The 24,921-nt window shown below is 39.2% G+C and overlaps 1 protein-coding gene across 1 annotated transcript; it reads right to left on the reverse strand.

Annotated features, from left to right (window-relative positions):
* Positions 1 to 609: 609 nt before the first annotated feature.
* On the reverse strand, positions 610 to 23,512 carry LOC149088611 (uncharacterized). Its single transcript, XM_089248271.1, has 11 exons — positions 23,285 to 23,512; positions 21,387 to 21,566; positions 20,958 to 21,125; positions 20,374 to 20,556; positions 19,701 to 19,871; positions 17,427 to 17,627; positions 15,498 to 15,731; positions 13,132 to 13,362; positions 10,240 to 10,446; positions 5,943 to 6,134; positions 610 to 2,428 (listed from the first exon to the last, which is right to left on the reverse strand). Exons 1-11 carry the CDS (start codon positions 23,382 to 23,384, stop codon positions 732 to 734), a joined length of 3,564 nt encoding a protein of 1,187 aa, XP_089104397.1. The 5' UTR covers positions 23,385 to 23,512; the 3' UTR covers positions 610 to 731.
* Positions 23,513 to 24,921: the final 1,409 nt, after the last annotated feature.

Here is a 24,921-nt window from a genome sequence, read left to right on the forward strand (position 1 = left end):
GCGTCTCCATTGTCCTTTCAACTCGCGTGTCAAATTCCGTGCTGAAATTTTGGGTACGATTTTCTTAAGAGTGCTACGTAGGTACAGGGTCGCTTAAGTGATAAATCACCCTGCATATATGTTGAGATGAATGCAATAAACAAACGATGCTTAGGTACTATGCATAATCACCTGTAAAAAAGGAAGTTTAAACAAGCGAATTGCTTTAGGCCCTGTTGGAAGTACTTTTCAATCCCCACAGACTAAGGAGCGTTTGTTGCATTATGCGTGTGCACTTGTATATTACATTTGTGTATTATATGCTTGCATTTGTGTATTATATGCTTGCATTTGTGTATTATATGCTTGCATTTGTGTATTATATGCTTGCATTTGTGTATTATATGCTTGCATTTGTGAAAGAATAAGAAAAAAAAGTAAATTTATGAGAGAATTGACCACTTATCAAAATGCTCGGAGATTATGCATAATGACCGGTTTATTATGTAAAATAATAACCGGATTTTTCACATTCACCGTAACATATATAAAAATAATTACCATACTTCACCCTTGCTGATTCTTAAAGCTCTAATAGGATTTTAAAGATGAAACATAGAAAAGACAAAATTGTTTCTTATGGCTCTTTATATAGACAAAAAATATTCCATGCTCATTTTGTATTAGTCCTCTGCGTGCTTTGGTTGTCGATATGGGCGTGGATCTCAACCTAATAAGTTACACCATTCATATTATTTACCACTTGTTGAGACAGTGGAAACGGGTGTTGTCATCGTGGTAGTCCCTGCTGTTAGATTTCCAGATGATTCAGTCTTTATCGAGTTAGAACTAGTTGCTGCATCTGTAGTGAGTCTGGATGATTCGGTATTTGCTGACGAAGAAGTTGCCACCGTTGTATTGGTTGTAACAGTTTCGGCTGGTTCTTTGATTGCGGGAGAAGATCCGTTTGGTTTTGATGTCATCGCAGGAAGGGCTGATGTTGCGCTTGATGTCGAAGCATTTATCGAGGAAGACGCAATAGTAGTTATGCGACTCTGATGGTTTTCATCTCCATTAATACTTTGTTCATTATTTGTTGGCATAGGATTCGACATTGACGGGGACGGGCTACTCATCAGAGGTGGATCGTTTTGCACATCATTTAAAATTGAAGAGTCAACAGCGGGCAATGAATTCGTTTTGTCTGTAGTCGTTTCATTTGGTACAATTGGTGGTAGGTTAGCACCCATGATATCCCGAATTATTTTCTCAATAAAAGTGGCTAGCTCTTTGTATTGCTGTTCGGTTAGGGTAAATGATTTACCATCAACAACTGGTTTGATGCTTGTAGGTAAATTTGGAATATCTCCGGTCGAGCTGGGAGGAATGGGAGAAGTAATTGATATGCCGTCATCAATTGGATTTGACGTCTCTGCGGTTTTATTATTCGTATTCGTCTCTAGTATTTTCAATATCTGTGAAAGTACCGTAGCGTTTGTTGTTGTTCGAGTTGTTTCTGCTGTCGTCGTGGATTCTACTGTTGAGGGAGTCTTGGATGTTGGTGTGCTGGTCTCTTGACTTGCATTAGAAGTGCTTTCGGTCGTAATGCCACTTATTGGTTCTTCAGCTAATGTTTGTATAATAGAACCAGTGGGTTTGTGTTCAGTGGTTTTAACGTTATTAGGATTAAGCTGCTGATTAGGTTGCATGGTCAAAATTTGCAATGCGGTGTTTACCACTTGAAGCGCTTCGTTCACAATAGAAAAGAACTCTTTCTCAGAATTTTTTGTCGGACTCGATTCAGGTTTTGTTGTTTGGATATTGGTTGGAATAGTTGTCGTTTGAGGTTCAATGGGCTTTGAGGCTGTTTCATTTATGACAGAAACGTTAGTAGAAAGATCATCCATAACCGTGATGTCTGCTTCGTTCACTTCACTTTTCAAAGTTGTTACGGCACTTGTTGGCATCACATCCATTATGGTTGTTGAGGTATCATTATCCGAAGTGGGAAGAGGCTTCTCCGATGAGGACGATCTATTGTGGGAATGAAGTGACTCCAGAAGCATATTCAGAATTGAATCGACGATCTCTTTACGGTAGGTGTTGCTGTCGTCCTCGGTGCGTTCTTGGACAGAAGCTGGGCTGTGTGTTACTACCGCAGGCGTTAAATTTTGAGTTACGGGTACTGCTGTTACTGAAATCGGTGGAGAAATTGCGGTATCAACTTGCGTAGTATTAACGCTGCCACGGTCACCACTCCTTTCGATTATACCTGCTGCAATTGTGAATAATGTATGCATTGGCGAAACGGTAGATGGTGCATGAACTTTTGATACGCTTGGTGGTGTACTTACTGGTTGTGGTTTATCGATTTCGGTAGAGATTGGAGCTGGTTTTAATGTAGATGAACCATTATTTCCTTCTTGGAGGATTTTTGGATAAAGGCCATCTGTAAAATAGTGCGACCATAAGAAAAATTATTATTTTTTGTAGCAATAATGAAAGAACTATAACTAATGTCTTATTAATAGGCCACACAGAATATAGTAAATAAATAAAAATCATTTAAATACTACAATGTCTACACATTTTCTCCCATGCTTTGAAAGATGTTATCGTAAGGGTTTTAATGAGTTCAAAACTTCATTGCTTAACATTTTAACTTCATAAATAGTTGGTGATAATTTTCCCAAGTGAGGGAAAAACTTTTTACCTTAGCAACATTATAGAAATTATTTATATACCCCCCCCCCCCACGTATCTCCGCCCATGACCATGAGAGAGAAAAATTACTGAAGAAGGGGGCGATGGAATAGAAAGTTTGAGAAACTATGGTATAGATCGAATAGAATCCGAAAACGGGTATGGGGAGTATGCATGACCCTCGGACCGCTTGCCAAATGCGGCCTCTGTGAAGTTTCATCCTGCCCGTGAAAGTTGTTTGATTAGAAAAATATCATTTTGAATAAATGAACACCAGAACTCTCTGCCGCGGACTTGGCAGAGATCTCTTCCTACCCAGCTTCGTTGGTAGGAAAGTATCAATGCATATCACTCGATAGATACTTAGGCCGACCACATATCTTCCACATAAATATGGGATATTGTCGAAAAAAAAGTAAAGTTGCCAATAACAACCACAAAAATTGTCAAAGGATAATTAAGTTGCCAGTTACAGCCAACAAATCAGTCAAAGGCAAGTGAAGTTGCAAATAGCAGCCAAAGAAATTGCCAAAGCCAAGTTGGAAACTATCGCTAAAATTGCTGAAAAATCACCAATCACTTAAAAGGATGGGTACCGATAAGGGAACTTTTTGGAGTAAAACATTTTCTCGCATTTCTAGAAAAATAATGGGCAAATCAATCGGAAATTTTTCGGTCGCGCACACTCTATGTCTTTACTTACAATTTCCAGGGAAAATTCAGTTACAAGTGTAATTAGGGCACCGACAAAAAAGTTAAATAAGAAAAAAAAAGGTATTGACCAGTATCAGAGAAAGCTGCAAATGGCGTCGTGAACATTCAGAAGGATATGCGCAATACCGTCATTTATAATTTGAGTTACTGGCTCAGACTACCTTGATTCCACAAATTCGTAGGCACTTTGATTATTTTCTGTAATTTGATAATTTCGTCCAGTTTCTTCATTTTGACATCATCACACATGTTTTCGCTCGTTCGCATAGAGGTGTTGGTCTTTTTTTGAAATAATCAAATTATATAAATAAATCAAAATACCAATTTGTGGAAAATTTCCACAGGTAGAAAATTTCATATAGGTAGACCCTCACCAGGTAACTTGGATTACATCTCACGATATCGCGTATATCTTCCTGAATTTTTAGCACATTGAAGTGAAATTTTCATATAATTCGCACTTTATATCTGGTGACCAAATATTTTTGCGCATGCGCAAATAAATATTTTTTACTAAAAAGAGCTCATATCTCCTTAAATAACGAATTATCACATTTTAAATTCCTACACCAGGTTTCGCATGCGTAGCATCAATTTTTCTGTAAATTTCACAAAAATTGGTTAAAAAAATCCGCACATTATAAGCAACAAAAATTGGAATTTTTGCAGAAAACATAAACATCATTCTCCCGAAAATGCACATAAGTATTGAACAAAATGAGTGCAATATTCTGTGCAAGTTTGAAACAATTTGCAGCAGTTTCTGCCACACAGGGGTTGATCAGAAAACTGTTTTTCTTCTTTCCTCTTTCTTGATTTTTGTCGGTCCCTAAAAATGCACTTGTGACTAAATTTTCACTGGAAATTTCGAGTACAAGCACAGGGTTCACGTGACAGAAATTTTAGAACGATTTGCCCTGTATCTCTCTAGAAATTCGAGAAAACGTCTGGAGTCCAAAAAGGACACAGACGTTTAGAAACATAGTGCATATTCGTACGCCATCTATATGTCATTTTTTAAATTCCTCTCAAAAAAAGTTATTAAAATGAACGGACGATGATTGAGGGATGTACACAAAGACCATCAGCGAGCAGTTTAAGGGTTAAGGTTCCTGCCAGTGCGTATTGAACGCAACGGTTCTCAAAATCAATGGGAAGTTGTAGATAAGGTGAGAAATACTAGGAAGTTTTTTCAAATGTTTTCAAGTATATTATAAAACTCCAGGTTCGATTTCCGCTCAGTAATGGCAGCCTGAAGTTGGTTTTCTTTAGTTCCCCATTTTTGAGGCCATAATGCGAGCTCTTCCTCTTTGAAAGAATCTCTTTCCAACGAACAAAAAAAAACCTTACAACATTTAAATTTCACTCAAGAATGCTCTTTCATTGCCCCTGAGTTTCTCTTTTCAATCTTCCATTAAGACAGAAGGCAGATGGCAGCACCTAAGCCCGAAAGTGCATGAAACTTAGATAAATGCGCGGTCAGGTATCATAATAAGTAATAGCGACACAGAAATCCTTTTCGTGGGAGTGAGTACTACCCCTACTACTAAACCATACACGCACCTCATCCATATTCCTTTGCGGAACCTCTAAAGAATTGGTAAGTCGGAATGCGTGTGGGTGTGTTGTGAACCTGACGTGAAGTTTTGTTTCTGTTGTAATACTTGTTATGTGTAGTGCTGCCATCTGCCACCAAGTTTTTCTCACTATGATTGAAGCGTGGGGCTGTTGCTCTCTGTGGTGAGACTTTTTAACAGGGAGATCCGGGGGGGGGGTGAGCACTGATAAATTCCGTCTATAGACCAGAACTGCTTCACCGCATACCAACTCCGGCCATATATCGCCCTATGGCAATTTCCAACCAGTGGAGTTAAAAGGGAAATGAAGGCGCCACCTTTCGGTGGTCATCCTAGGCTCGCTAGGTAAAGGACTTGTTCCTGATGTACTCCAGGATTCGAACCTGTGAACCAAACCTTCATAGTGGAAGACGAGCATCTGACCTCTGCGCCACTCGGGTGCTGTAGACTAGATTCGCTTATGATCAGTAAAGTAAAACGCACGCAAACCATACGATTACTGTTCACAATGCCGGCCAAGCACTCACCTATACTGAGTCGACCCGTGGACCTTCACGTTAAAAGAGGACCCTCATGATAATAAGATGTAATTGAGAAAAATTCCGAGAGTAAGTAGACAAACTGGTAGCCAGGCATTTCCAGTCAGGTTAGAAAAATTAGGTACAAAAAATCAAATATGTCCAGAAAAATCCCTTTGAAGGAGGGCCATGTTGCTACTTTAAGAAGGTCTGGAGTCTTGATTGTGCAAGTAGCACCTACCACAACCCCCCCCCCTCCCGCCCAACCACTGAAAGCTATTCCTGCACCTCCAACGGACGCTTCTTTCTGAAAGTCTTCCTGACACCCGTTTGAAATATCGTTCCTTTGCTGAGAAACTAGTCTCAACGAAATTGATTCTATAACATATGTTTCGGCATGAATGCATGATAAAGAACATGATAAATACATAATAAAGAACGTGATAAATACATGGTAAAGAATAACATCCATCTTCCTGCACGCATTTCCCGTCAAATGTTCTGTAGAGATTCTGACGACAGAAGCAACCAGGTTTGCAATCGTCGGTATCGCAAAATATTGTTGGATCGAGTACATTATCACACGAATGTTGGCATAATGGCATACAAGCGTAGTGTATTTCATTCCGATTCCTGCATGTCTCTGAAACAATTAAAATTTTGCGATGTAATAAAATACAACAAATAATGTATACGCATCTTGCAACAATGCATGGAATTCAATATCACAAACTGCACCGGTGTTTCCGCTGCAAAAGATTAAGAAGTGATTGGTTCTTGTAACAAGACCTCTTTGAAGCGTTCTGATTCTAGAAAGTACCTTGAGGCCAAATGGAGAAATGTCGAGCAAAGACCAGGGAGTGGCCAACTTCTCACTGTTTAAGGGCCAACATAATGGGCATCTGCAACGTCGCAGGCCTCACCAGGAACAACACTCCGATGTATAAGCCGCAACAGTAAAATAACCCATAAAACTCGCGGATTTGTGTCCGCTATAAGTAATACGCTGAAAACGGGCAATTTAGTCATTGAAATTTTACCCTGCTCCACTTCGTCATAACCATTGTTTTTCTGGTTCCCATCAGTTTCCGGTTCCAGTAGATGCAATGAATCGAAAATTACCGTTCCTTTTGCAAATTTAGTCCATTCAATTACATTCATAGTTTGAATTTTACAGGTGGAACATTTTTTCCTAGTTTCTTGCAATTACAGTCAAACCTCGTTAATGAGTCACTCTTGCGAGAGCAAAAATATGACTTAGTAAGCGGAGTGACTCGTTAAACGGAGTAAGCCATAGCTGTGCCAATTCCTGCCTTCCTACGGATGTATTCATGCAGGAAAAGCCAAATTTTAGTTATTTAAACGTGCTCAATCAAGAAAATTGATTACTCAAGTTTCTTAATTAATTAATGTTTATTTGCTACATAATTACGCGTTTGAAAACACAAAAATAGTACCTTTTCGATTTTTCAGAATTCGAAAATTTTTCCACATATTTATGGTAACCAAAATATTGTCTTCTTGTATAGCAGTTTACTTTTTCTGGAACATTATAAATTGGAAGGCATCTTTTCAGGAGGTAATTCTTCGCCTCTCTCATCGGATATGTTTTTACTTTCCGAATCTCGAAATCTTTTGCGCTTTGTAACCCCATCGTGAGCTGCCGAAATAATCAACTCCTCAGGTGCCAGGATACTGTTCAAACTTGTACGGGGTATTCCCTTCATCTTAGCGAATGCAACTTTTGTCATTCCCGATTTTTCATACTCAACCACTAACGCTGCTTTGTTTTCAATGGTGAACGAATTTTTTTTTAATTTTGAGAACATTCTGACAGTAGGACGAGAGCGGATACAGAAAACTATGTTGTGTATGTCTGGTGAAAACTAGAAAAATAAACCTCATGATTTTTTTTCTGTAATGAACACCAGGGTTAATAGATGCTCTACAATCGTCTAGCCAAGATTTGTTTCAAACGTCAAAAAACAGCCAAAAATATTGAATTCGCCCTATAAACTAAACGTTTTTTACCCTTAAAAAAAAACCCTGGCGAATTTCTGCCATGGATACTGCTTTTTCAGCTAATGCTGCCCAAAAACCGCAACTTTATAAAAAAAAAAAATTCTTGCTGAACCATTCCCAAATAAGAAATAGCCTAATGTTGACAGAAGGATTCTGTTAACAAGCCTGTAGTAAAAGGTATGGATGTGGGAATGGAGACGGCTTCACTGGCTTCTGCTTGAGAAATGCTATAGGTATAATAAATCTTTGACACAGCAAGAGTGAACGACGAACTTCCGTGTATATTGTACGCAGTTTCGGATTTGAATGGTAATTTTCGAAAGGGTGCTTTCGCAAAAGTGACTTATTAAGCGGAGTAGAGTGACGCGTTATCAGGAGTTCAATAACATTAGTACCCCATAGAGGACAACTGAGACTTCCAAAAAGTGACCCGGTAAGCGGAGTGACGGGTTAACCGGGTGACGCACTAACGAGGTTTGACTGTATTTTCAAAAAAAAATTATCGTGTCTGGGTACGTAACTCTTTTGATCAACAGCACAATATGAACCCGACCATCCTCGATGATGCATTTTTGCTTTTTGCAATTATTAAAGTCTGCTCAACCTAGTCGGTTGTCATTTCGAGGTGTCATCAAGAGGTGGCATCAACTTCGAAAGAAGTTTCGTCACTGTGAGCAGAACATACACTCGTGCGCAAAATTAACAGATTTAGCACATTATGTCGAATTTCTGAAAAACTTGTGGGCAGATTTTAATGAAATTCGGTACGAATACGCACTTATAACACAGAGATCATCATTATTATCATCGTTATTATCACAACACAGAAAGGGATGTACCATACAAAACTCATAGTACGCACGCAATATTGTCAGTAAAGCTCATCATTGCAGGAATGTCCAAAATCCACGTGGCGAGATCGAACCGGAAATTAGTCTAATGTGGGGTATGGTCCCCATAAGCGGGTCGTCTGGCATAAAACCCTCTCTCATGAAGCCTTCGGGCAATAGTAATCCGTGAAACTCGAGATCCAGTGGATCCAGATCCATCCGTCATGCAGTTCACGTGAGAACTGTGATGCTGTAGCAGTCCTGTGGCACCGCGCCGGAAGTGCCAAATAACGATCCCCGTTGGTCATCGTGACTCTTCGACGACCTTGTCCAGGTCGTCTCGATATGGATCCGGTGTCCTGAAGCTGTTTCCACAAATTGCAGACGACACTTCGAGCTCTGTAGCCACCTGCACTTGTGATTGCCCTTCCTCCAATCTACCGAAGATTCTCCATCTCATTCCGTCATCCATACGTTTGTGACCACTCATTTTACCTGATAGCATATAAAATATACCAAACTATTGCGAGAAACACAGCGAATGTCGCACAGGAGTACGAGCACACGAATCGTGGAAAACGCCTAGTGCCCTTATCATCCCGTCCGTGGTCACAGTTCTGCTCACATGCACATGTACGCTTACGTATTCGACTCTGCATATTTGAATACTTCTTTGGTGGCATTATTAGCACCTTTGGTTCAGTACTTTTTTGTGAAAATAGACACACGCAATGTGCAAATTCTCTTAATTTTACACACGAGTGTACATTCAGCTACAAATACAGAGGTCACAGAAAGGCAACTTATCCAACGAGGTGGCAAAAAAGAAATGGAATGAAAATGCCCCATTACAAACTTTAATAAGAACAATACATTTGTACGAAAAAAGTAGTGTGATGAGAAAACCATAGGTGGCCACTAATTACTATCGTCTCTAGAAATAACGAATGTAAATATTCTATTAATTATGTCTGATGGGGAAAATTATGGCTTAAATAATGATAATGGGAGCAATTCAATACACAGTAATTTTACCTAGTCGTGAGCAGCACAAAATCACTTCACGGGCCAGCTGTTGGCCCCCACGAGCTAGACCAAAGGTTTGCCGCTGTGGTGGTCGAGTGGTTATAGTGACGGACTGGCGATGCGAGGATCCGGGTTCGAACCCCACAGTGGTGGTCGGCTGAAGTTGGTTTTCTGTGGTTCCCAACTTCAAGGCGCAAATGCGAACCGAACTCCCCGTTAAAAAGTCTCGCCACAGAAAGCAACAGTCCTACAACGATGAATCATTCAATCATAACACTTCACTCATAGTTAGAAAAACTGGTGGCAGATGGCAGCACTACACATAACAACCATTACAGAGAAACAAAAAACTTCACGTCAGGTTTCACTACACGTACACGCACATTCCCGCATGTACCGATTCGTTGGGGGTTCCGCGGGGAAAGGGGGGGGTGTGTGGTGTAGTAGTAGTAGTAGGTAGGGCCTCCAAAAATGGCTCGGGGATCCATGATGTTCTTAAGTCAGCCACCTCGTTGGGCAATTTGCCTGTTTTGGCTTTGTATTTGCTCAACATTTTTGATAATCTGGGCCACTTCACTACTGGTTTGAAAACGTCGTGGGCAGCTTAAGTGATCTGTAAAGGTTCCACGGGCTGATTAAGTGGCCGGTAAATCTGCCACGGTCACTAAATTACATTACTGAAGTGATCTAGAAATGTTCCGCGTTCACACGAATTTCTATTTTTAAATGGTAACAATCTTTAGTACGCATGTTTCTTGATGCCAGTTTCTTTTTCCTTTCAATTACGCAAAATTAGTCAACACCACGAAACATATATATGTATATACATATACACATCATCATTACTTCACTAATTAATACATCACTTACTGGGCCTTTCTGGTTCAACCACTTTTGGACAATCATCCTCTTCTACGCATTTACCATCACTTGTTTTGAATAGACCAGGACGACAAAAGCATCCGGGTTTGCAGTCGCTCTGGCACCTGCGTTTTTCCAACTTTTTGTTCAAAGCATCGCACGTGTTCAAACATTCGGGCATACACGAATAGAAATTTTCGTTCATCTTGCATTCCGCTGAAAATTCAAAGAAACAATTGTAAATATTTTCTTACTGTCACCTTGAAATATACGGGTCGTCCCAGAACTCTACCGCTAGAATGAGAGGAATGATAGTGCACATCAAGACAAACAATTTTTGTAATGAAGAATAGGGTTATAAATGACTTTTCAATTGCATATTAATTTGCAGTTTGAGCCACTGGCGTATTTCACGGCTAAAATTACCAGTTGGTGATGAAACCGGGACCTTGTAAACACCCACCTTAAATAATATTCAAACTGTAGGAGGTGTTGGTCTCGTTCAGTGTCGGATTGCAAACCTGCAATACAATATAAATATTGTGCAATTACTTTGCATAAACGTCAAGTCATTGAAAATATTGGGAGGTGGGCTGTATTGTATAGTTTGGAGACAAATCCAAAGATATACCATATTTTTAATACGTGTTAGAAGTTTGGGCAGGGCAAACCGTAAAAGTATACGACAGGTGCAGCGGCACTCACTGTAATAGCAAATAGTGATTGAGAAATTAATATTGTACAGCAAAACAGGAGAGGGGGGCGGGGAACGCGAATTTTTTTCGTACTGAGCGCCAGGTCTGGTGAGGGTGGCTATGAGTTTGTGCACCAAGTTGGCTACTCTGTACCGTTACGATGTTTACGGTAACATACGCATTATGTCCGAACTTGCTGCTGTGTTGATGACACGCAATTTCAATCCACATATCTGCTGGCATCGGTTGCGGATTTATCAATCACTCGATCACTTCCGTGATTCTTGCGTTCAGTTCCTTGATGTCGGTTGCACGTGAGGTGTAAACTTTATCTTTGAAATATCCCCAAAAAAAGAAACTAAGGAAAGGGCTAAATATGACGACTGAAAGGGAATACCGTGAAAAAAAAGGGACAGTACATTTCCCCTCCACAATCAACTGTGATTGAAAGGGTTTCCCCCCTCTCACACAGTGTTTGAAATTTAGCTGTGGCTAGATTGCATATTTTGGTGATTTCAGAAATTTCGTGGAAGTACAGGGGTTGGAAAAAATAATATGAACACCTGCGAAATGAGACGGAATCTTTATTAATAAGCTGTCGGCCCCCCTTTTTCATTAATTACAGTTTGTATTCGTCGTTGGATGGACAAATACAAGTCATGCACCATAGTCACGGGGATACGTAGCCACTCCTCCTGCAAAAAAGTCAACAATTCAGAACGTGTCATTGGAGGTAGAAACCTACAACGCAGTTTGGCCTACAAAATACCCCACAAAGGTTCAATTATATTAAGATCAGGGGACTGAGCGGACCACACGAAGTGTGGCAGTTCATCATCGTGTTCATCAAGCCAGTCTCCGACAATTCCAGCAGTGTGAACGGGCGAATTATCTTCTTGGAACACAGGTCGAGCATCAGGGAACAAATATTGCACCATTGGATGAAGATGGTCGGCCAGAATACTGACATAAATCGCTGCATTAACCCGCTCATCCAGGACAACAAGTGGGCCGTTACCACGGTGAGACATCGCGCCCCACAGCATTACTGATCCCCCCCCCTCCATGTTAACAGCAGGAAGGAGACAAACAACGCCATAGGCTTGTGCTGGCGTTCTCCAAACGTAAACACGTCTGTTAGTCTGGAATAATGTGAACGACGATTCGTCTGACCAGATGACATTCTCCCATTGTTGTTGTTTCCGATTCTTATGTTCGTGACACCATGTTCGCCGTTTCAAGGCATTGAATGGTGTCACCAATGTTTTTGGATTAGTCGCTCTACCTTGTATGTTTGCTGCATGCAGTTCACGGCGGATAGTTTTTGTCGATACACCTTCCTGTAGATGTGTTGTTGATGCTGTTGTGTCATGTGCTTTCTGGCCACAATCCGCTTCAAAACCCTTCCGTCTCTATCAGTCATCTTTGACTTTCGGCCACTAATATGCTTGGCAGATGATGTCTTTCCTTGTTTGCTATAGGCTGTCATTGGGGCCATTCAAGTATCACGTCAGCATCGGGGGGGGGGGGTTCGGATTTGCTGACTTTTGATGACAGGGGGGAGGGGGACTAAAGGTTGCTTACGTCATCAACCACCCTCTTTTGAAGATATGAAATATTCTAAGCTGCTGACGAAATTTTGCTGGCGGGGGGGGGGGTGGTCAAAAATGGCTGAAAATCTGCTTACGTAATACTTGAATGGTCCCATCACCATCGACACAGTACTTCTCCCGACACCAACAAGGGTGGCCGTTTTCATTACTGTGGCCCCGGAAAGACGGGCTACAACAATCATGCCTCTTTCGAAATCTGCGAGGTCAGTCATACCGAAGTTTTAACTCCCCAATATACATCGCATCCAAACGCTATCGCTGCTACGACTAGACCGATGTGTGCACATCAGTCGCCCACTTATCGCCCTCTTATCGCCCACTAAGTGGAACTCTTCCACACTAGAAGGTGGGCGTATACGACAGGTTCCCTCGAGTGTTGTTTTTTGCCCAAGTATTCACATTATTTTGTCCAATCCCTTCATGTATCCCCCCAGATAAGTGGGTTGCTACTTTAGATTGCATTGTAAAAATCGTTTGACTTCATGCGTACTGTTATCCTTCTCATTTTTCAGCATCCATTATGTGTCCATACAAGAATAACATCAAATATTTCACATTATTAATACGCTTGAAACAATGGTAGATATGCTTACTCTCACTGCTTTCAGGCGGCATCATTGGTTCATCAATTAGTTCATCGTCAGTTACGCAATTCTCTATCGGAACACACATTCCATCGTCTCTTTTATAAAGATCGTCTTTGCAGAAGCAACCAGGAGTACATTCGAAGTCATGGCATTTAGGTGGTTTCGATGATAAGAAAGCGCAGTCTCTCTGGCATTTTGGAATACACTTGTAGTGACGTTTGTTAATTCCGCACAGCGCTAAATGTATAATAAAATGTTAAAAATGGCGAATTATTGCCAAAAAGAAACTCCAATGGGTGAAAAATAAAAGGGCTATTTCAAATCGCTCAATAATTGTTGTCATGTAGTTTATAATGTTTAAATATAATCGTATTCCTTGATTTTAGTGAAAGAAAAGTTAAAAAATAAGCTTCGTCAAAGAGCGGGAAGAACGTGACAATTTAACAGTTTTATAAATATGTCGGGGTGGCCGAAAATATGACAATGTTACGTAAAATATATGCCATGCGATCACCTGGATCGAAGGGAAAATGTACGTCATTAGCTTTCTGTGTATTTTTGAACTTATTTTCAACATGGAACATTTCTAATTTTGCTAAATTTACAGTAAAAGTAAAAAAATCAGCCGAATGGCGCAGTGGTAATGTTGCCGCCAAGGTTCACGGGTTCGAATCCGGGTCACAAAGAACACCTGAAACAAGTTCTTTACCTATCGATCCTGGTGCGATCAGCGGTATATATGACGCCTTCATAACCCGCTCAACTCCACTGGTTGCAAATCGCCTATCGTATATGCATATATTCAAATGCATATATCGCCATATATGAAAGGAGTTACTGTGCTGTAAAAAAAAAGAGTATTCCTCCGAGTGTATAGGTGGCATATGGCAAAAGAATATTATTATGCTTTTTGATAAACATTCAAAGGTTGTTATCCGCATATGAATTTTCGAAATGTTCCGTTTTGTAAGAAAACTAGTGGAAAATCGATCGTGGCCTTTCGATTAAAATTAGGGCTGGTCAAGTCTGAAAAATGGGAAATTTCTACGTCACCTGTTCATGCCAGAAAGTATTACTTAGACCAGGAAGGTACTCTTACTACCATGAGAAACACGATCATTCTACAGTGGAACCTTCCATAACGGACACTTCCATTAGCGAACACCTCAACTAATGGACAATTTTTCGAATCATGTCGACGGGATTCAATGCATTTTATTATGTTAATGAACAGCGGACAATATTTCAAGTCCCGTGAGTGACCGTTATCGAGAGGTTCTACCAAAAATTACCGAAATGAATGTGAACTAGGTGGATATGTTTTTTAACAAAAATTTCCCATTGGAATAAACCTTGTTGCATAATCAGATAGAGCTCATATCAAAGATTTTTAAACCGTTAAAAATAATTCCGAAAAAAAACCACAAAAAACCCGGAAATATTTCCCTTTGAAAATAATAATAAGCTCCTCATTTGCCTTACAAGCGCAGACTTACTGACAATACTCAGAGTTATTACATTAGAACCTTCCATAATGAATACCCCCAAGGAACTAAATTTTCTGTCCCATAGATGTCCGATACCCAGAGGTTCCACTACGTCACTCATTGCCACCCTCCATTCATGGTAGTAAAAACGAAAATTCAGGAATCTGCCACTTTCACTTGTAGCATGGATGATATGTGGCCGATCTTTCTTATTCTATTACTAAATGACAAGTTTCGTCTATGAGAGGAGGGGTGTGTGATCAGGGTTGATCACCTCCCCAAGAAAAATTCGAGTACGATAATATTGAATTCAATAATGAAAATTACTCGTTATCAGTGTTTTTGATTAAATAACAATTTCAAGAAATCGACCAAAAAAAAAAAAAAAATGGAGAAAACTGGGCCATTTTTTTTCAAAAAACTTGGACGGAGGAAAAACAAGAGTAATCAGGACTGTCCCGGAAAATGCCAGACAAAATGCGGTTCTTATGGTCACCCTATCAACAACAATGTGGTGGGGGGGGGGAATCACCCTATCAACAACAATGTGGTGGGGGGGGGGGAATCACCCCTATCAACAACAATGTGGTGGGGGGGGGAATCACCCCTATCAACAACAATGTGGTGGGGGGGGGGGAATCACCCCTATCAACAACAATGTGGTGGGGGGGGGAATCACCCCTCCCAACAGCGCACTCTTGAACCGCCTCTGCTAAATGGACAAAGCCTCTTGGAGAGCCAAAACTTTCCCGTCAATATGCTGAAAACCACAATGTCCTCTCTGACATTATGGAATCAGTGTTGCCGCAGTTTTATATTTCCAGTCCTCTTGTATATTCAAACAATGGAGTGCGATTTTTCTTAAAAAAATTCAAGTATACTGACCGATAGGATGACTATCGTTGAGAGGCGCATGATGAGCATCTGCTTGAAGATTTCTGCACTCTTCTGGCGTAACGCATCTCCCGTCGGCACTTCTGTAAAACCCGTTTTGGCAAAAGCAACCAGATTTGCATGATGTTGGTATTATGCAACTAGTCGAATAAGCATATAAGTCAGTACACGTTTGTTCGCACGATTCAAAACAACTGACTGCCATTTCGTTCATCTTACATTTCCCTGAAGAGAGCAAATAAAATTTTAATTCATATTATAATGTTTAGTTACTCCAGAAGTGCAGGGTGTCTAAAATTTAAGGTAGTGTGTTCCGAGCTGTCTTCAGCCTCTACAGGAGAATTATGAAAGTTTAGCAAAGTAGCATTGTTTCTAGATCTGAAAAATATATCCCACCCACGTGGATATTTCGCTAGCTATCTTGAGATTTCAAATGATTGCCAATAATGATGGTCGAACATGGTTTTTCTCGGAGTACAGGACAGAACCGACAATATCGAACCTCGGATAAAACAGTATCGTTCTAGCGGTGAATTTAGGAACTTGTTCTGCCGTACAGTTAACCCTCGGTTTACGAACGACTTGTTTCGAAAGGCTTGGTTTGCGAACAGTTTGGTGTGAACAATGAAAAATGATTCGGTTTACGAACGCACAAAAATAATTTAATCTCGCGGGAAGGATGATATTTCAGAAGTCTGTGGTATCGTGGCTCTTATTTGAGAGAACAGTTAGGTAGGGAATTGAATTTCATTTGCATAACGCCGCCTGGCAGTCAGTGGTTAGGGACCTAGCCTCCGACTAAGCAAGTGTGGGCTGGAATCCTGGTTCGGGGATGGATGTCTACTAACACTAACGAATTCCCTGGACGGATCATGCTGATCCCTTGGGGATACGTGTGAGGATCACGTTAGTTATCTAATAAAAAATAAATAAATAAAAATGTTCCCGTCCCCCCAAATACGACTCCTATTATCGACTCTGTGAACCATTGGCCAGCAGGTCATTTCATACTTCAAGATGCTCAACACATCGGAGAACTTTTTCAAAAATGCTTTACTATGATTTTTGGCATAAAACTAACACTCTCCTCAATGACTTCTCAAAACATTATTTTAATATTTTACATCGCATATCGCAAATTGCGCATTGCATTTACTATCGCTAACGAAACTTAACAGCAAATATTTCACAGAACTATGAATTTGGCTTGGAGAATATTGTGACTAGATTTTGTTGCGGGAAAAGATTTTGAGGGCTTTGACACTGGGATTATAGATGATATTAATGAAAAACTTCCCTGATACACGGTACAACAGAAACGGTGACATGACCGCAGAAAAAATTGTTACCGCAGGGAATCCCCCCTATCGAGGGGTTAGCGCATCAATCTCTTGATGAGTATAAAAACAAGCCTGATGTTCGGAATCGGCAATAAATTGTAGGTCACGGTCTAATTAGCCCTCGTGTGAAGAAAATGACCGTCGTGCGACAAAAATGATCAAATGATATTAATGAAACCGGACATTGCCCTGTAGCATCGTTTTCATTTCGTCTCTTCCATGCTATGTTTATTTTTCGGTATCTTATTATTTTAATGATTTTCATCAGTTTCACGTTATGCACAAGAGCTGCTGCAAAAAATTCCCACTAGAAGACTCCGGGTTGACAGGAAAGGTTTAATTGATTTTGAGTTGATTATTACGGAGAAAGTTGTTTCGGTATTCGAACGATTCGGCTTACGAATTCATTTCAGGAACGCATTAAGTTCGTAAGCAGAGGATTGACTGTATTTTACTTCCTTCCATTCGAGAAAGATCATGATGAAGGCAGCTCAGGATAGCACTTTTCTTCAGGCAACCTGCATGTTTTGTTTAAGAAATTTCCAAATATATCGTAAAAAAAGGTTGGAAACTCTCTCACTTTCATTTGGTTGGCATTTATCATAAGTAACACATTGCCCATACTGATCTTTCAGCAACCCTTCTTTACAGAAGCATCCTGCATGGCACTCCATTGGACAATTCATTTTGTCATTGAAAAAGTTTTCGCAAGTGTTTTTGCAGTACGGCATGCAAGTGTAGAATTCTTCTAACTCGTTACACAACGGCACGGCGGGATCACCTGCAAGACAATCACAATAACATCCTATTTTAATCTATATTATAGTCTTATGATATAGAGTGCCCTAACGGGTACGCAGAGAGAGAGAGGGGGGGGGGGTTAGGTGGGGTGTCTCTGGATGCAGCGTCAAAATATATTAATGGCTGTAGTTATCTATGATTCAAATACCTCCACCCCCATGTTACGTATCAAAGTACTCGTTTCGTTGATCTCCGTAGGGACCTGTGTAAATCTGACACTGCAAACCGACTGAGGGTAGCCTGGAATTATGGTTTCATTTAATAAACCCGGTAATTACCTAAGTAATACAGATAACATCCCTGTAATTATCAAAAACTTATCGATGTTACAATAATGAATAACATCTTATCTGTATATTTTTGGCTATTCACGGCCGTCGTTCCAGGCCCTCGAGACATATCAGTTTTATAATCAGGGCAGAGTGGTACAATGGAAATGTTATTGCCCAGAAACACCTTTTAACTTGAGATTGTTTATCTTAGGGAAAATTGATGGCATTAGTGGATGAGTTCCGATGCCCAAGATTCTCGGCCGTGAATTGGTTCATTTATTGCTACGTTGACATTAGCATGATAATATGTTGAAAATTATATATTATAAGTTTATTGTTGTTGGTTTTAGGAAAGTTTCTAACTTTGTTCAATGACGTTAACTGGAATCTGAATGTTTTTATTCCGGCATTCAGCAGTGGACTGAAAATGATTGATGATGATGATCAAGGCCAAGATGTTGATGACATTTGCATTTTATTGGCATTTTTTGCATTTTTCAATACTTTTTCACTTTTAGGGCATTTTTTTTACTTTTTTAAGACTTTTTTTCAGTTTATAATTTTTAAAAAAAAATAAAAAATTGAGTAAATTGACTGATGAAATTTAAAAAAAATGCATTACTTAACTTGTATCTTCCTTTATAGATGACAAACAAAGTTTTTGTAGAATCAATTTCAGGTAAAAATTTAGTATTCAGCTCATATTCCACAAGCTACACTTAACAATAAATGAAAGCGAGTTGAAGAAATTCTGATCCTATACGGGTTGTCGAAACAGAGGAATTTTCATTGTATAAAAATGCCAACATGATATAGTATTTGCATGTACGTAATTTTGAGATCTGCAAATTCGTGTTGGATGATTCTGATCCATAAGAAAATGCTGCATGCAGTAGGATTTCGTAAGCTGTTTTACCTTGGGAATATCGAAGAACTGATGACGTACATAAGATCAATCTTCAGCATTCTGGTTTCTACCATTCAGTCCTTGCAGAAAATTATGGAGCTTATTGAGATGCTATTGGTGAAGTCAGTGTGCTAAAAGTGAGGTAGGATAATTTGCTATCATGAAATTTGAAAAAAAAATCATTTGAGAAAAATGGATTTATTGCCTATGGAAAATTTTTTTGATGTCTTACGGGAACGTCTAAAGTTTTGAAATTGAATAGAAATTAACACTGTGAGTAGATCAGACCCTGCCCCAGTCCCCAAATATCCCCAATAACACATGTTGACGCTGAGAGAAATTTATCCTTTCTTTTCTATTTTGTATTATAGTAGATTTGCTAACCCATTCATAAATTATGAATTGTTTATTTGTCAATTCCATTGGCAGTTTTTGATGAAATATAGTGTTGAGAATGAATGCGATTTTCAATAGATACAATAATTGTTTTTTCTTCGACCTGCATCGATATAATGACTGGTTCTGTTTTTAAAGAAATTAGTTTTGTTACAAGCATTTTTTTGTTATTTTGCAAATTTTTTTTTAGGTTTTAAGGCATTTTTTCGAGTTTTTGAGCCATTGGTCATTCTTGAGGTCATTTCATTTTATGGTCATGAATTACGTTCAGGATTTTTTGGTCAACAACGTCCAGGCCTTGATGATGACATTCAGATGTTATGAGTGGAAGTACGTCTCAGATGTCACAGTATCTTACCAGGTCATCACTGGTTACGTGTGAGGTCTGAGGACTCTACAGCTTCTAATTTGTAACAAATATCAAGAACGTAGAAAAAACAACCGTGTATAGACTAGAGTATGCAACAATATTTCTTACCGACAGGGCATTCGTGGATAGGTATACACCTGCCATAATCATCTCTTGTATAGCCCGCGATGCATTCACAGCTGCTCCTATCACAAGTGATTTCTCTGCAATTAGTAACTCGTTTCGTACAAGTATTGCATGCATCGCTGCAGCTCTGGAGCGATTCGTTCGGACCACAAGCTTAAAGAAGAACGGAGAAATTCACAAATAATATAGAATTTGATTTCTTCTCTCGAACCTACTATACAACTATATAACACTATCAAAATCATTATTAGAGTTGGTATAAAAATATAATACAATTGGTTCTCAGCAGCATTTTATATGAGCAATTTCACGAATAGTACCGGAAAAAATGAAATTTCTATGGTTGATTGTAAAATTAAAGAATGAAAAATTATCAGCAACTAGAGAATATGGTGATGGGAGTTCAGCAGAATCGAAAATTATGGAAATTGAGAATTTTACACTATATTATACAAGAAATGCCAATTGGTTAACGACGTCTCTGTCTATCATATCCAAAGGAAATCCACCCATAAAAAATGAATGAAAGTTGGAATAAATTTTTTACTGCCACTCTAAGTTTGGCAAAAAAGTGGAAATATTTCCTTTTAAAAACAAGCTCCTCGTATATTTTTTGAGCATTTTAGAACAGCAATGTTAATGACAAGGAACTTACGGCTTTTGCATGAGCTTATTGGCACGCACATGCCGTCTTCAATTCTTCTGACGTAATCTTTTATACATGTGCAACCTGGTATGCATTCGACCATAACGCATTCTTCTGAAGAGTTGAAGTTCTCGCATGTGTTGCGGCATGTCGGTATGCATGGGTTGAACACCTCGTTGGGATTCGGGCAGTCTATAGATTTGAGAGTGAACATTAAATAAAAATATCTTGATTGACCAATGTGTCAGTTATAATATACCTAACTCGAAGAATCAGGTGCACTCACCAGTAGCAGAACGGCAGACCGGCATCTGCACGATGCCGGTCCAACGTCGGAACGTCGAATGTATATCGAACGTTGGAAAGAGGTCGGAAATTTTTACGTGTTTGATATCGTTAATAGTTGTACAGCTTGCTTTGAGAAATACCAACACGCAATAACTTATGTAAGTGATGTTACGGGGGTATGTTATATAAAAAAATGTTGATGACTAATTTAAAGTACCGTCAGTACTGATAAGGTTAAACACACAGTCCAAAAAATTCAAAATTTTGTAAAACTTTATAATTGGTTTTTTATTTTCCATGCTTACCCATGCTACAGCTTTCTTCAGGAACGCATTGACCAGTAATGTCACGGTGGAAGCCTTGGTAGCAATCGCATCCAGGTGTGCATGAATAAACCTGGCAATCACCTTTGCTGTAGCAATCGTTGCAAGGATTAACGCAATGAGTTTTACCTTCATTTGGCGGACATACAACTGGAATTGAATTTGATTTCAATTACATTTGGCTTTCAGAAGATCAGTAATTAATATATTTAGAAAGAATACGGTTAATAAGTAAATAAGTTATTATACTCCTGAATATTTCCACGCTCAACTGTTTGCATTCAGTTAGCTCATTGATATCAACCGACTTGGAAGGTAAAAAAGATTCAAAATGATAATAATATATACAACTTTATTCAGCATTATAAATCATCAACAAAAATAACCAGGATGGTCAAAATATGATCTCACCTTCTTCGCAGTGCTCCTGAGGAATGCACGTGTTGTCTTTATTCCGGAAATATCCATCGATGCAGTCACATCCACTATAGCAGGGTGGACGTTCATACAGACAATGTCCTCTTTGAACGCACGTGTTACAAGGATTGACGCATTCCGAAAACTGTTCGAAGTATGATTCGCAGTATGATTCTGGAAATTAATAAAATTCATTTTGAAAGACACGTCTTTTTGTATCAAATTAAATGAATGTATGGAATCTCCTGTATTTGATAAACACAAAATGGCGATTCTCTGTTCAATTAAGCTTGAACAGGGCACACATCATATTCCACACAACCTTCATCAAACAAACTCAAATCCTCATTCACCATTCATTAACACCATTCCTGATACTGTACCTATAGAGCAGGCATCTGCAACCCGTTTCTCGCGAACACCACGGTGCTCCCTGAAGCAACCAGAGTGCTAGCTGCTCGTATCCGATTTCATGCTCGCGAGCACTTTATCAATTTTCCAACTAAACACCTTGTACAAATTGCATTCAAGGACTGAAATCATCCGGATTTCATGTATTCGTAAGCCAAACTTGCTATCAGGGTGCTCTTCTTCTAATGATGGGCACAAGCAGTGCTCGCGAGTAGAAAAAAGTTGAAGACCTCTGCTATAGAGTGTGAATGTTGGAGTGGTGTTCGAAATTCGTTGGTGTCCTCATCCTCCTAAGCAGATCACGGCCCACCGCTCTGTCTCAATGAAGAGATACAATATGAGCAGGTGATCGGAGAAGACTCGGGGGTATGCTGAAAATGTGCGTGTGGGTTGTGAACCTAACATGAAGTTTGTTACTGTGTGATACTTGTTATAGTGCCGCCATCTTCCGTTAATTTTTCTAACTATGAGTGAAGTGTGACGATTGAATAGATGTACCGTTGTAGGCCCGTTGCTGTCTATGACGAGACTTTTTAACGAGGAGCTTCGTTGGTCTTATGAGGCTCATGTTAAGTAATAGTTGTTCAATGAAATTGTCGTAATTGCGTTTGTTGGATGCACTAGAATCCACACATTCATATGGACAGAAATTATAGCGAAAAAAAATAATCAACAGTTTCACGAAAGCCGTTCAGGTGATTGCTCACCATTATCCTCATTGTTTCGCCACCAAAGTTGAGTGACCGTACAAGTAAAGGCCTAATCCTATACAGGCCCGGGAGCGAATGTTCACTTCCGCCCTCCCACCTTTGCTAATAACATCATTTTTTCATTGAACGGTGAGGCAATCTTCCCTGGTGCTGCCCTCCCCCTAGTATCAGCCAATGGATAAAGGCATATCATTATGGTTTCTTATAATCCGTATTTGACGTCTGGTTTATACAGCCGACGCTCTTTATAACGACACTTGTCGTTTCATGGAAAACGTATGTTGAAGTATATTGTATTGCATCGAATTCATCAAAAATACAACCCGGGAAAGTACATATAGTGTATATAACAGGCAAATGTGAAAAATGGTTGTTCAAAACCTTTTGAGCATTTCTTAAATTGAAACTACGCCTCTACGATGGACGGTTTATGACATAAAGGCCGCATTAGCATATACAGGACACCCTGTATAGTAGAAAGATACATCATATGAGTGGGGGAAAAACATTAACAGGAATATAGAAAGAAATTTGTGAAAGAAACAAGCAACACTACTACACTACACTAGCGAAGGGAGAGGAAAGAAAACACAGATAATTTGTTTGAATTTATTCTACGGGTAAATACGCAATATTACGTCCGTGATCGTAAAGGGGGGGGGGGAAGGTTAAAACGAAAAGTTGCAATTAAAAAATTCCGTTATTATACCAATTTAAATTTTATCACGTGCATATAATGAAATACGATCTCGATCAAAGAAACTATCATACCTGGAAAAGGATTAGCCGAAACAGAGGCAAGGACGATTCCTATACATGCGGCGTATAGAGTATGACTGTAATTTGGCCCGAATATATTGGCTCCATACATTTCGATTCTAACTTCAGAGGGACAATTATCTACATTAAGCAACGTTTACAACGGGAAATGTATCGGTGGATTGATTCGATAGCGGAAAAAACGCCACATTCTCTTGTTATGTGTATATGTTATTTTCTATTAAACTGACAAAGCGGAATTTATCGCTGACTTTAGCGATTTTATCCGGTGACCAAGGAGAGAAAAAAAATCTAAAATCTAAAAACAATTTTTTCCTCTACTTTTCATTATCACCCGTGAAATTTACGTCATTTCTAGACACCACTGTTAATGAAATGGCATCGTGACTATCCAGACGTAAACTCATTTCATTTTCGGAACTCAATTTATCGTTTTATACAACTATCCACTAGAGTTTGAGAGGAGTGTTCTATGCATGGGTATTTCCACATATAATTATATGGATTTTAACTGTCAGGAGAGGAACATACGAAAATTCTATTGTGGCATTAATAAATCGTTTATATGATTTTGATGTGAACAATAATATTTTCTCGCAATGCAATGTATCACTTATTCATTTTTACGTATTTATTTATTTATACAATATTGTTGATCCAAGGCCTATATACGAGGACGCGGTAGATTACACATATGCTTTGAAACATTAGGCAAGAAATCGGAGATCGTGAGGGAGTTAACAATAGTGAGGGGAGTTTGTTCCATTCAACTATGGTATTGGGAAAGAAACTGAATTTAAAACAATCTGTAGAGGCAAAAATAGGTTTTAATTTTTTGGGGTGGTTAAGTCTATTGGAAACATAGGAAAGCCTAGACAAAATACCGGACGTATCGAAATTTAAATTACCATGAATAAGAAAGGAAGGAAAACATCTAAAAGAAAATAAATATCTTCACGACATCCAGTTTTCTGTATATCTTGCGTTAACAAGTGGAGAGCGACATCATGCCATATGTTCAAGTATTATTTACTAACATTTAAAATGCTGCCATTTCCTAAATGCTCACTAGGAGTGCTGCTGTGACGAGTTTTGTTAAGCATGTACCATCATAGTCCAATCTATAGCCTCTGGAAAGACCAGATTTAGCTGGCAGTGGAGTCGACCATATCACCCACCCCGTTTTACTGTGGTTGACGATTATCCGGCCTAATATGGCGGAAGGGCAGGCTGGATAACAGAAAAGCCGGATAGGCTGGAGTTCTATAAATAAAGTAGTACTCACTTCCTAACCCACCCATTTTATCATCGTAACCATCTTTTTAAAAAAAAAATACTAAAACCCTCTCTTATTTATATTTTCTGAACTCGAAGTACACAGGCGAGTACTTAATATATGTTTGTTATGTACTTCTGAGCTGTTTAAAAAAATCACGACAGAAAAAGGAAATCCAAGAATAAATATGTTGCACGTTTCTAGATAAACCTAATAATTATCTAACTTAACTGCACGAAACAAAATCATTTAACACTGTACGGCCGTGCTTTTCAACGGACCCCGTATATAGAAACATTTTCGGTTACTATTATTGCATGAAGGACGTATTTAGTGCTGTGAAATTGTAATT

Source organism: Pholcus phalangioides, unplaced genomic scaffold (assembly GCF_987345545.1).
Source record: "Pholcus phalangioides strain wild (caught in Gottingen) unplaced genomic scaffold, Ppha-v1.0 ptg000003l_1, whole genome shotgun sequence".
NCBI classification, from domain to species: domain Eukaryota; kingdom Metazoa; phylum Arthropoda; class Arachnida; order Araneae; family Pholcidae; genus Pholcus; species Pholcus phalangioides.

Excerpts from the sequence above, each read along its gene's own strand:
- LOC149088611 (XM_089248271.1), bottom strand. The coding sequence starts at position 23,384 with ATGTATGGAGCCAATATATTCGGGCCAAATTACAGTCATACTCTATAC. Across the intron at positions 15,732-17,426 it reads TAAATGCCAACCAAATGAAA|GGAAATGTAAGATGAACGAA; the intron begins GTGAGAGAGTTT and ends TGCTCTCTTCAG. Across the intron at positions 6,135-10,239 it reads GGTTGAACCAGAAAGGCCCA|AGACATGCAGGAATCGGAAT; the intron begins GTAAGTGATGTA and ends TAATTGTTTCAG.